The sequence below is a fragment of the Didymosphaeria variabile genome (assembly GCF_027946475.1).
Source record: "Didymosphaeria variabile strain IMI 356815 chromosome Unknown scaffold_8, whole genome shotgun sequence".
In the NCBI taxonomy this organism is placed as follows: Eukaryota; Fungi; Ascomycota; class Dothideomycetes; order Pleosporales; family Didymosphaeriaceae; genus Didymosphaeria; species Didymosphaeria variabile.
The window spans coordinates 302,971-315,687 of NW_026611627.1; the positions used below are offsets into that span (position 1 = coordinate 302,971).

Consider the following 12,717-nt stretch of genomic DNA (forward strand, 5'->3'; position numbering starts at 1 on the left):
CTGGTGTGTAGGCAGTTGCCATAGGAGGAAGCTGTTATAGCAAGTACCCTGTGCCAAAAGCTCGCCTGCGAAAGGGATTAGCTCTTTGTATGTAGCGTTGTCGTAAACAATCAAAGGGATACCCAGCAAATGCTTGTCGAATGCACATCGGGTGACATCGCTGCCAATGTACTTGGCAACGCAACTATGCCCAGCCCGTTCCCTCCAACATGAAAAGTGTGCAGCAGACCTTTCGTTTCGGAGCAGGCGAGTCATTACCGACCTGCCTCTTCAAGTAGTCTCCAGCACTAGCTGGGGCTATCATTGGCTGAACGTGCGAACACCACGACTTGCCTGCGATTGCGACATCGCCTCCAGAATCACGATGGTGGGACAATGCAATTTCTGGGATTTAATAAAGCCCAGAAACGCAACATGCAGAGGGACAGCACGCCTGTTTACAGCCAGCGTTCAAAATGGCAGCCATCGAGGCCGCCGTGAAACGCCCTTCCGTCGAGGATGAGTCGCTCCCAACTTCAGAAGCACCATCGACACATGCAGTTCCACGAAAATGGTATCGCTCCAGTCTCTTCAATGCCTTCGTCATCGGTGGTGTGGGCTTCCTCGCGCCAGGTCTATGGAACGCAATGAACGATCTTGGAGCAGCCGGCGCGCTTGATCCGTACCTCGTCAACGCCGCTAACGCTTTGATTTTCGGCATCATGGGTATTCTGTGTCTATTCGGCGCGCCAATCGCAAACAGAATCGGACTGGCGTGGACGCTATTCCTGGGTGCTGTAGGGTATCCCATCTATTCAGGTGAGTAAGTCTTGTGGAAGAGAGACGTCAAAAACTCATCGTGAGTAGCGGGTTTGTACACCAACAACCGCTTTGGCAATGTCTGGTTTGTCCTAGTGGGCGCGGTTGCGTGCGGTGTTAGTGCTGGCCTGTTTTGGGTGTCCGAGGGAACTGTTGCGCTCGGCTATCCTGAACCGGGGAAACGAGGAAAATACATGAACATTTGGTTGTGGTTCCGTACTGGCGGGCCAATGGTTGGTGGCGCCATCGTGCTCGCACTGAACCACGACGCAGCAGCCAAAAAGAAGGGCAAGGTAGGCTATCAGGCCTATCTTGTCTTCATCGCTCTGCAGTGTATCGCTTGCCCACTTGCGCTTGCGCTCAGTCCTCCAGAGAAGGTGCAGCGAAGTGACGGCTCGAAGGTCATCATTCGGGCGGAGAAGTCGTTCAAGGACGAAGTCAAAGCACTCTGGCGCACTTCCAAGCGTAAAGATGTCCTGCTGTTGCTTCCGGTCTTCTACGCTGCGTACTTCAATCAGTACTCCGGAAACTTCAAGGTACGTGATCGGCTTGTGAACTCTCTTCTCACCCGAAGTCGCTGACCAACATCAAGACGTACTACTTCGGTGTCCGCGCCAGAGCTCTCATGGGGTTTGTTGGCAACTTCGGCACTTTGTTGTCGTCCCAGCTGATCAGTATGTTCCTGGACTACAAGAAACTTTCTGTCAAGCAGCGCATTACCTTTGGCTTTTACTACGTTATCGTGTTGCACATCCTCGCGTGGATATACGGCTGGGTCGTCCAGGAGAAATACACGCGAAATCCGCCATCGTTGGACTGGGAGGACTCCGGATTTACTGAAGGCTTTTTCGTGATCATCCTTTGGGATTTCGCAAGGCAGTCGCTGCAGAATTGGCTCTACTACCTGCTAGCGACAAAGACGGACAATATCTCTGAGCTGAGCCGCTTCTCGGGCATTCTGAGAGGCCAAGAGAGCTTTGGACAGGCGGTGTCTTACGGCTTGAACACGAAGAAATGGAAAGGTGGGAGGGTGCCATTGGCTGTCAACACGGTTCTCCTGGGCCTGGCGGTGTATCCGACTTGGCTTGTGGTGCGAGATCACGTGCCTGTAGAGGCGGCGGATGGGCTTGCTGAAGAGATCACGATCAATCGAGTGTCAACCTTGGAAGACAAGAAAATCTTTGCAAAAGGTGAGGCTGCTGGGGCGGGGAATCTATGAAGTGGTGGAGGAGCATCAATTCGACGCGACGACAAAACACGCTAGTTGACTAACTCATAACGAACCTTGGAATACCCCGCGTCACGTCCTGCCTTCCTTCCTTCGTCTTCAATGTCACTCTTGGTGTGCTCTCAATCGCCCATGTGAGGAATCAGCCTTCGCTCGTGTCTGTAACACGAGTTCAAATGGTGCATGTGCTAAGAGCTCCGCTCGACCCCTGATGCTTCGACCGCCCCAACGCTGGAACAGGTACTCTTCACGTGCCAGGCACACACCCTTGGACCAGGCTCATCAGCTCATCACACCTCTTCACATGAACAGCAGATTATCCGAAACGGGATTCATGCTTTCAAGCAGTTGCGCCCGCATGGGATTGCCAACCCGATGAAGTCGTACCCACGTCCTCGCGACGCGCTTAGGCCACCGCGCCGCGCAATCTGTGGAGCCTATTCATGCCTTGAGAAACGAAACACCCTGCTTGGCCAATTCGCCTTCTCGAACATCACGAAACGGGATATCACTCGAACCTCTGTCGGATGTTGATAGCTGTCAAAAGTGGGTGAAACCGCCCTACGTATGCAGTTTGAGCAGCTCAGGCGTCCGCTACCATACGCAGGCCACACGCATGCGACTGCTGTCCGCAGCCTTAGTAGCACCAGTGTTGGGAGTTCTTCCCCGCCGCGTAATCCTTTACGAGAGAGTGTGCGAAAGTTCGTGGCTCTGGTGGATACCATGATATATAGATAATTTGTGATGCCACTGACACAGCACCACCATCATTTTAGTCACTTGATTCTTCTACGACATACAAGCTAGGCCTCTGGACCGTCACGTTCATTTCATACAATCACTCTTTGAACTTTATACACCGGAACGTACGTCATGGTCAACTTTTCTCGCATCGCATGTGCGCTGGCCATCGCTGGTTTTGCCTCATCCCAGTCTCTCGCATCTACAAAGGTCGGCACGTCGACCAGCGCAGCTTCAAGAGGAAGCGGGATTGCCAAAGGCTCAGGTCGTCCAGTCCAGTCCGGAGTTGCTGCTCCCACTGGAGCTGTTCCCAGCGGTCAGACAGGCGCTCCCCTCGATAGCACCATCCGATTCACTACCACCTCTTTCACTTCTTGGTAGCAAGAGAGAAGCACAGCAAAGCCCGCCTCCCCAAGTGAAGACTAGCATTGGTCCTCCGCTTTCTGAGCCTGCCCCCTCTGGAACGGCTATTCCGCCTCCTCCAAGCGATGCGCCCAGTGCTACGAGGAGAGCTACTGGAATTGCACGTCGTCAGGCTTCTCCTTCTTCGCCCGTTCCAGGACCGAGCGGGGACCCGCTATCGAAGCAATCGGGTGCGCGTCCTTCTGGTCCACCACCTTCGGGGGTGCCTTCAGGTGCTCTTGGCAGTGACCTCCAGGAGCAAAGGTTCTCGAAGCTACCGCCTAACTTCGATTCGACCTCTAGTGTCACACCACGTGCTACGGGAGCTGGCAAACAACGTGTCTGAGGGACATCCATGGTGACCGGATGTCCCTGATGTGTGCCTCGTCGTTCACCGGAGCCCGGAGCTGTTCCTGGTCTTGACTTCCATGTTTTCGAACAAGTTGTGTGTGTATATGTAGTCCTTTTGTACGTTTCATGAAGATATGGGAATGGTATTCTATAGAAGTGGTCTGCTTCGGCGTTGAAGACTCGGAAAGACCGTATTTGAGGAGTTGTCACAACAGGAAATGAAATGAAATTGAGTGGCAGTTCTCATCAGTTCTGCACCCTTCCGAGTGCAAACATGAATGACTGAGTTTCTTCACAAGCTACAGTACAGATGCGACTTTCGCTGTGTGATACGGACCGTTTAAAGGGCCAACTCAAGCCTTACTTGATTCGCTTTCGGTCTGTAGGCTCAGAAAACAACCGCCTCATACGTCCAAAAAAACCTTTTTAGCCAGGGCTACAATGCTGGTCGGGCCAGTAAAATAACGTCTCGGACCTCGTATATCTCCTGATCAGGGATAGTGCGACGCGCTTCGGTGCTTCTCCAACAATAAATACCGAACGCGTGTAGGCTCACCACGTGTAGCCAAGCGATACCTTAGGACCCGGAAATAGGACTTAGCAACTCTTTACGGCGGACTGTGACAAGCGGAATCAAGAACCATTTGCCTGTTATGGCCACCACAGCTCTTCTCAGATCTCCACGCACCGTGCGTACGCCCCTCACGAGCGCACTGTTTCGACCGCCCTAATCATCATTCTTATGGTGGTAGCGCGATGCATCCTTCCAAGCCTCACCATGCTAACCGAATGAGGAAGCATTCTGCGCTGGACTACCTCAGGTTCTCCATCGCGATGTATGGTCGCGCTATTAAGCTTTGTGGGTTCCGGACGAGAGATCGAACTCTGAGCTTGTAATGTCCTAACTCCTTTGTGAGGGTGGATCGTTGAGACTCTTAGATGATTGAGGTTGTGTATATATACTTGTAGGTCAATCCAGGAAGACGACATCGCATCACACAATCCTCTACCATACTCCTACTTTTACTCACACTACCAACAAGTCTTTGCATCGATCGCGCTTATTCTCCCGACGTTGGTCTATCAATATCTTCACAATGCCAGCCTCATTCCCCCAACGTAAAATCGGCGGCACGCCCGTCTCTGCTCTAGGTCTTGGTTGCATGGGAATGTCTGCGTCAGTTTTGACAGGCGAAAAGCGCAACGAAGAAGAAATTTTCAACACGCTCAGCACAGCAGCCGATATGGGCATCACTTTCTGGGACACCAGCGACTTCTATTTGGACAACGAGGAGCTGCTCGGCAAATGGTTCAGCAAGACAGGCCGCCGCAATGAGATCTTTCTCGCCACAAAATTTGGCTGCGCACATGGCGACACATTCGGAGATGTGCGAATTAACGGAAGCCCGGAGTATGTGCGCCAGGCTCTCGAGAAAAGCTTGAAGGCCTTGGGAACAGACCATATCGACTTGTACTATGTACACAGGATCGACCCTAAGACACCGATTGAGAAGACCGTTGAAGTGCTCAAAGAGTTGAAGGAGGAAGATAAGATTCGCCATATCGGGCTATCGGAATGCTCCTCACGAACACTGGAGCGTGCATCCAAGGTAGTCAAGATAGACGCTGTGCAAATGGAGTTTTCGCCGTTCGCAATGGAGATTGAAGACACCGGCTTCAAGGATGTGGCACGGAAGCTTGGTGTCACGATCGTACCGTACTCGCCTCTGGGCCGTGGTTTCCTATCTGGAGCGATAAAGAGTAGAGCCGATCTTGGAGCCAATGATCCTCGCGCTCGTATGCATCCGAGATTCTCGGAGGAAAACTTCCCGTCCAACCTAAAGTTGGTCCAGATCTTTGAGGATATCGCGAAGGAAAAGAACGCCACGACCGGTCAAATTGCTTTGGCCTGGGTTCTCGCGCAGGGTGATGGTAAGTGAACTCGTATCCTAGGAATTACAACGACTGACACGAGACTTAGACTTCATTCCAATTCCGGGTACGAAGCGTGTCAAGTACTTGATTGAGAACGCAGGCGCGGTCAACGTGAACTTCACCGAAAAGGACGAGAAGCGAGTTAGGTCAGGCTTGGACGCGATTGGGGGAGCGAAAGGTGCTCGCTACCCTGAAGCTATTCTCGCCGGATGTTTCGGTGATAGCCCTGAGCTTGACAGCGCGTAGGAGAACTTTGACTTCACTCACAATCACTTGATGCTTATGAAAGTCTTGCCTACTCCTGTATATTAGTGAAGTATACGTCGTGCCTGCTCTTTGCAGCAAGGCACTGGTCACCTCGCAGCTCTAAATAGTAGCAAGCGCCCGCCATTGGCACCTTCCTCAATGCAACAATGACTCTGCCTTCTCCATCGCAAGATTACATCCCTTCTCATTCACACCAGCATTCACTCTATATCAGTCTTACCATCGGCAAATTAACGTTCGTTTGTTTACAATATTCCCCAATATACACACCATGAGTTGGCCAACTTCACTTTCGGGCGAGCTCACTCGGAAGCATATGCGGCGGGTCGCTGCCCAATGGCGACGCTGGACGCATTCACATCAAAAGACTCAGGAGGCCGGTAACTCGACGCTTGCCGACTCATTTTGGTCACCTGCAGATTCGAGCGAGATAGTTGAAATCCGGTAAGAGTTGCAGATGTGCTGTTGAACAGGCAAACCGAAACCATTGTCTTCCAGGAGCAAATTTTCTGACACGATTGGTCAGTTTCAATGAACCGGGTCACACGCATCCCGTCACGCTGCCATCAACTATCGAATGGGCTCCTATGCTCGGTTATTTCACCCCCGAAGAACGATTTGTGGCTGCCGACCATCAGCCACGAGCTCAGTCCGTCTCGTTCAGTCCACAAAATTTCGCAGCCTCTACCACGTCCAGAACGTCTTTCAGTCCCTCCACTTCTGTGAGCTCGACGCAATGCACCACTCCGGAAAGGCTCCAAGGCTGCGCCACTCGAGAACACGTGCGTGCCAAAGCCCAGTCCGTCCTGAACGCCTGTCGCCTCGAGCTCGTCTACACAGCGCATCATCACAGGCACAAAGGTTTTCCTACCATCAGCACTAGTGGGAGACTTCTTGAATGGAATGAAAAACCCGGATCATAGAAGGATCCAGACTGGTTGGCTGGTCAACGGCAAAGACAGTGGAAAACGAAGGACTGGAAGCTGATGCCATCGCGCTTGAGACGTGTTCAAGACGCGAGTATGACATAGCGAAAGCCTGTATTACGACGAATTTGAATGTTCTGCAAGCAGGTGCACCTTAAAAAGGAATTGAGTGAGTTCCAATCCTGTCCTCTCAGGTGCGTCGAGCTTCTTTGTTATTGCATAGCGACTGTTAAGCGCGCACGAGATATCAAATCTTTAGACACTTTTCAAGAATGGTGTTAGCCCAGAATACCTGTCTCGTCAAATTGCATACTTCATCATATTCCACAACTGGTCTTTCAGATTTCGGATACGCATCCGTGTGCCCCTTTCTCCTGGACAATCGTCGATCATATGTCCGTCTTCTAATAGCAAATGCTTTTCGATCACTCCACGATACACTGCTTGGCATATGTGGCTGCGCAGCAAATTGCTCTCCAGGTTTTTCCACGAATTACACAACTAGGCACGAGTTATCTCTACGTTTCTCCATACTGGAGCGACACAGACTAACCGGGCAATAAGAGATTGAAAGGGCATGATCGCTCACCTGACTGGGATTGCCTCGGTATGATTTTAGCCTGATAAGGCAATTTCATATATCGCAGAACGCCCAGAGCCTCATCAACCGTAGAGAGGCCGCATTTGGGAACACTAAAGTTTCCATACCAGTACTTCGGTCGCACAGGCCATGCTTAGGATATTGATGCCGGCTCCGGGTACTGGTGGCCGACAGCAATACCCCATGGGATTTAATCAAATCTTTGTCTAGTGCGCCACAACCTCCACATTCCACCAAGGCCGAGCAAAATCCGTGTGGAGATGAATGGCTATTTTGAGCATAAGATCGTGTAGCGGTTGGGAGCGCTTCCGTATCCAGATCAATGCGTCGTATAAAGAGCGAAGGAAGTGGCCTTTTGCTTCCGCTACCGAAGCCGACTATCAATCAGCAATCATGAAGTTTTCACTTATCGCACTTTTCTCCGCCAGCGCTCTGGTCTCTGCCTTCCCCGTGGCAGACCCAGAGCCCATGTTCGACGAGCGCCAGGCTGCCCAAAGCATCTCTGATGCTATGGTTGCTAAGGGAAAGAAGTACTTCGGTACCTGCACAGACCCCGGCCGCCTGAGCGCTGGTTCCAACTCCGCCATTATCAAGGCGAACTTTGGTCAGGTTACGCCTGAGAACAGGTGCAAACACCACCCAAATCGCAAAGGGATCCAACACTGATACTGTTGCAGCATGAAATGGGACGCGACCGAGTCCTCCAAGGGCACCTTCAACTTCGGCAACGCTGACCAAACCGTTAAGTTCGCCACCGACAACAACAAGCTCATCCGTGGTCACACCACCGTCTGGCACTCTCAGCTTCCCTCCTGGGTCTCCTCCATTAAAGACAAAGCTACACTTACCTCCGTGATGCAAAACCACATCAACACGCTCCTCGGCCGCTACAAGGGCAAGATCTACGCCTGGGACGTCATCAACGAGATGTTTAACGAGGATGGCTCTTTCCGCTCGTCTGTATTCTACAACGTGTTGGGTGAGGACTTTGTCCGCATTGCGTTCGAAACAGCACGTGCCGCAGACCCAGCTGCTAAGTTGTACATCAATGATTATAACTTGGATTCTGCGAGCAACGCGAAGACGCAGGGTATGGTGCGCAATGTGAAGAAGTGGATTGCAGCGGGTATTCCGATCGACGGTATAGGATCGCAGGGACACTTGACTGCGGGTCAGGGTGCGAATGCGCCGGCTGCTATGGCGGCGCTGTGTGGCGCTGCTTCGGAGTGTGCGATGACAGAGGTTGACATCCAGAACGCGCAGCAGGCGGATTGGACGAACGTTGTTAACGCGTGCATGAAGCAGACCAACTGTGTCGGTATCACGGTGTGGGGTGTAAGGGACAGTGACTCTTGGAGGCCATCGGGTAACCCGCTGCTGTTCGACTCGTCGTACAAGGCGAAGACGGCGTACAACACCGTGTTGGCTGCTATTAATGCGGCTTAGGGTTAAGGGTGTTTGTATATACTAGGCCAACTGTACATACTTCTTGTGAGTCGTGTAGCCACGGTCTCCTCATTCGTTGTATTCTCATCCATCATTTCTCCTTAAAGAATTCGTCGGAATCCGTCCCCTTCATTGCGCGGATCAAGCCCGCGCCCGCTCTCATGCTTGCTCCTTCTTCCACTTGCCGTGTCCAGAAAACATCAGCGGCCGTCATTCTGACGCTCTTCCTGCGCTCTCTTTCCACGACGTCTAGATGGCCTCGCTTTGCCGAACTGGCCTCTAGCTCGTCCAAGTGCTTCTTCCGCTCCGCATACAGCTCAGCCCTCTCTTTGCGGATGTGCTCCGAGCCTATCGCATGTAGCGCCCACCGTACACCAGCTCGAAATCCAAGGAATATATGTTCTGATGCAAATATAGTGATAGGCAACGTTAACCACGTGTTTAAGCCGTAAACAGATGGATTGCGGAAGCCAAAAACATGCACGATCGCCGCAGACGTCAAGCTCCCAAGCCAAGTCAAAGCCTCCAAACTCGCGACCCACGGTCCAATACCATCATTTCGGATGGGAGCAGGACGCTGGTGCTCGATTGTAATCTTGATGATATCGGCGCGGAGCTCGAACCAATTGTTGATAAAGAAGCCGATGGGGATGAGGGGCCAAACGGGGCTAAAGAGTGCGAGATAGCCGAACTGAAGCACCATCTCGGAGATATCTTCGTGAACATCGTAATGTGCCAGAGCAGCCTGCTTGCGAACGCGACGCAGGAACCTAGCCTCTATTGGATCGTCGCCTCTGACGAACTTCCTTTGCCCACCGAGAGCGAAGGTGTGTGTCGTGCGGTACGTGCGCCACCAGTCTCTAACGTTGTTCTTGAGGTAAGGTAAGGCGAGCTCTTCGATCGCGCTAGAGACTTGACCCGTGACGGTCAGAGTGATGACTTCGTTGCGAAGCTTATTCGCATCGACGTGGAACTTGAAATTTGGTTCGGCAGTTACACCTGCGAGGGAAAGAATGTAAGTTCGCAGGTGCGGGATAAAGGTCTCCCCGAATGGTACGTAGGCGAATGCTGTAAGGAAGATGGGTAAGTAATTAGATATTGACTGCAGCACGAAAATCTTTTGCGTGAGGGACATTTCGTAGTATTCTTCGGTGCGGTGATTTTCGTATTCAGTAAGTCGAGCGGCCAGCTGCTCTAACCAATTGTTGATGAATGGAAGGATGAGGGCAAGCATGACAGTAGGGACGTATTCCTAGACAATGTCAGCGTTTACAAAGTTTGAACCGGGATGTGTGACCCAGACTGTGCCAACAGCGCAGCATTGACCTACCAGGTAGTAATCGTACGGTCCGTCATATCCTTCGACGATGAAGGTTTCGAGTGCGAAAACGGTACCAATCACGATGGTAAGAAACAAAGTACTCAACGCTAAGAACGGCACAACAGCGAGCTGTCTGACAATCCGCTTCCACCTAGGGAAGTAATGATGTACTCGGCCAGCATCATCAACAACTTCTTTTTCGTACTGATATTGAGGCCGGTTGACCTTCAACTTGCCGACTCCTCGTACGTCCCAGCGGATCGATAAATCGACTTCTCGAATCTTCCAGTACTCCAAGAACACAGTGCACCAGACACCAATGACGACCGCGAACACAAGCGAGTACTTTGGCAGGAACGCCCAAGCTAATACACCGGCAACGCATGGAAACGCAAGCGAGAGGAAGTATTCCTGTATGAAGGCAAAGTAAAAGGCTACTTTGGTGCCCCACAGATCGCGTATTTGATCCAAGTCGTCTGAGCTCAAGAAAAACTTTTTGCTCAAGTGAAGGAGCAGTTTCTGGTTCCTGTGAGGGTTGTGGAGAGGGAAAGCGGATGAGACATTCTCCCAATTGCCGAATCCTGGTGTAATGCCCGCACCACCGAGCTCTTTTCGCCAGGTTACGAGATGATATAGTGATTGCAGGTCCTCGGCTTCGTTGGCTCCTGCTACTATGGAATTTGAATTGCCGCCTGGGTGCTTCTTCGTGATCCCATACAGCCAATCCTTGACTCTACCGATGAATTAGAATGGACAAGGTGTTTAGATATTCACTGCAGATCTACTTGCAGTAGATCATCTGGAAGATAACATAAAGATGCAGGCCTTCGAAGAGCGTCTGGGAAATGAGAGAACCACGTACCGTGAGTGATGTACGGTGTTACCGAGCAATTCGCGTGGCGCTTGCACAAATACAAGAAGCGACTCCTCGTAGCCAGCACGGACCTCCGTTTGCAAGCCTACAGATTCCAGGTTCTTTAATAGCGCGGACAATTGCTTAGTAGCCTCGGAGACATCTATGTTTGTTCAATGATACAGACTTAGAATCTAGCCGGTGGACCAACCTAGGCTGTTGTAATCGAACACTAAGACGTATTTGTCGTTGTACGCAATGTAGGCAGAAGTAGGGTCGTCTATACCAAGGGTGTCTGCTCTGCTCAAAGGCTTGATCTGTGGGATCTGCGGGATCTGCAACGGCATTTGGCCAGCATCTCAGCGCGACCGCGCTGATGATTAAGGATGTTGATATGGCGTCGTGTTCTTGCGGCGCGGAGTTCTGACACGACGTACGTGGGTCTTCAGCCTAGTCTCGGAATCGGCACGGTTGGAAGCGGGTCCAAGCTCTCAGTCTGTCTCAAAAGGATGGAGTTGAGTCGATACCGATAAAAGAGATTAGGGGTCAAAGATGTATCTAGGGATGTAGGTAGTCGATGGGTGCGCCGCGAGGAAGATATTGCGCCCAAGCGCTGAGACTCCCTGACATTGTGGGGGCTCAAGCTGACGCAGCGGCGCGTCTAGGACTCGGGAGGTGGTCATCTCGTATCATTGGTTCAACGTTGCATGGCAACTCTCAAAACGAAGCCCATGTTTGTAAGACACACGATTTACAAGTCACATCGTGGATAGCAAACAGCCAAGACGGCAGAAGACCCTATCCACGTGTTCACGTGCGTTCTTCCTAAAGCAGGATAGCGCAAAAGATGATGTAACTAGCTCTGGCGTTGTCGCGACGCGTCGACGAGTCTTTCAACCCAGCCTTTCTTTCACAAATGGACAATAGCCTTTGTGTCTATTTGTAGCAGACAAAGATCAGAGATGCGATACCTGCATGATCTTTGTGACACTTCACAATGATGTGCATACTAATACAGCACCAGATTCCGACATTCATTCAATATACATCGGCACATCAGCACATTGACACCATCAACATAGCGTTATAGCGCTCGCAATCGACTTAGCAATCGCAGCAATGGCTCTCCGAGAAGTTAGCGTTGGACCCAAGACGGCAATGCCGAAGGGCTATGCTTTCCTCAAGAAAGGGATCAAGTACAAGACACTCCACTGCCGCAGGCTTACCCACGAAGCAGGCAAGACAGTGTACGTCGTCGAGAGCAACAAAAAAGTGCTTGGCATTCGCGTACCTAGAGATATTCTGTCTCGCGTTCACGCACAGGCAAACGAAACGCTCCCAGCCCGAAAGCTCGCTACCGAGAAGCGCGACACGGCCATAATCCGCCAAGCAGCTGCCGAGCTCGACTCACAATTCCCTAAAATACCCGAAGAAGATAGGGATCTGGTGTTGAAGCATGGCTTCAAGAAGTACTCGGGCCGAGTTGGACGAACTAGCCTGATTCCTCTCCCGAGGAAGGTGCTGTACGCTGTCATTGCGCACATCAGGCATAAGCATACCAAATATGATAAGCTGCTAGATGGTGGTGTGACTAGGGACAATGCCCGAAAGGCAATTCAGAAGACGGTGCAGGATACACTAAGGAATTGGGGCAATAAACAAGGTAGGAGGTCAAGCTAGTGAGCTAGGCTTTCGCTGACGTTGGAGATTTATCTTGGTACTTTCACAGCGATTGGCTTGTAGAGAGCGAAGAAGATGCCAGCGAGTCTTGAACGGTAAGTAAGTAGTTATTCATCCGTATAATCGAGCTCTGTTGATCTCACTTCAATCCTTTGCTGTCCCCAAATC

At 51.5% G+C, this 12,717-nt stretch overlaps 5 protein-coding genes across 5 annotated transcripts; 4 read left to right on the forward strand and 1 right to left on the reverse strand.

Moving 5' to 3' along the window:
- Nucleotides 1-455: 455 nt before the first annotated feature.
- Nucleotides 456-2,017, forward strand: N0V89_010325 (uncharacterized protein; the record flags this gene model as incomplete). The annotated part of the gene is made up of 3 exons (XM_056219069.1): nt 456-705; nt 847-1,334; nt 1,373-2,017. 3 exons carry the CDS (start codon nt 456-458, stop codon nt 2,015-2,017), a joined length of 1,383 nt encoding a protein of 460 aa, XP_056066196.1.
- A 2,600-nt stretch (nt 2,018-4,617) lies between these two features.
- On the forward strand, nt 4,618-5,701 carry N0V89_010326 (uncharacterized protein; the record flags this gene model as incomplete). Its single annotated transcript, XM_056219070.1, has 2 exons — nt 4,618-5,452; nt 5,502-5,701. The coding sequence occupies 2 exons, from the start codon at nt 4,618-4,620 to the stop codon at nt 5,699-5,701; spliced, it is 1,035 nt and encodes a 344-aa protein (XP_056066197.1).
- A 1,941-nt stretch (nt 5,702-7,642) lies between these two features.
- XYNF3_2 (Endo-1,4-beta-xylanase F3) lies at nt 7,643-8,695 on the forward strand (the record flags this gene model as incomplete). The annotated part of the gene is made up of 2 exons (XM_056219071.1): nt 7,643-7,875; nt 7,927-8,695. The coding sequence occupies 2 exons, from the start codon at nt 7,643-7,645 to the stop codon at nt 8,693-8,695; spliced, it is 1,002 nt and encodes a 333-aa protein (XP_056066198.1).
- A 91-nt stretch (nt 8,696-8,786) lies between these two features.
- N0V89_010328 (uncharacterized protein) lies at nt 8,787-11,216 on the reverse strand (the record flags this gene model as incomplete). Its single annotated transcript, XM_056219072.1, has 4 exons — nt 8,787-9,947; nt 10,026-10,749; nt 10,879-11,032; nt 11,081-11,216. The coding sequence occupies 4 exons, from the start codon at nt 11,214-11,216 to the stop codon at nt 8,787-8,789; spliced, it is 2,175 nt and encodes a 724-aa protein (XP_056066199.1).
- A 772-nt stretch (nt 11,217-11,988) lies between these two features.
- N0V89_010329 (uncharacterized protein) lies at nt 11,989-12,641 on the forward strand (the record flags this gene model as incomplete). The annotated part of the gene is made up of 2 exons (XM_056219073.1): nt 11,989-12,532; nt 12,613-12,641. The coding sequence occupies 2 exons, from the start codon at nt 11,989-11,991 to the stop codon at nt 12,639-12,641; spliced, it is 573 nt and encodes a 190-aa protein (XP_056066200.1).
- Nucleotides 12,642-12,717: the final 76 nt, after the last annotated feature.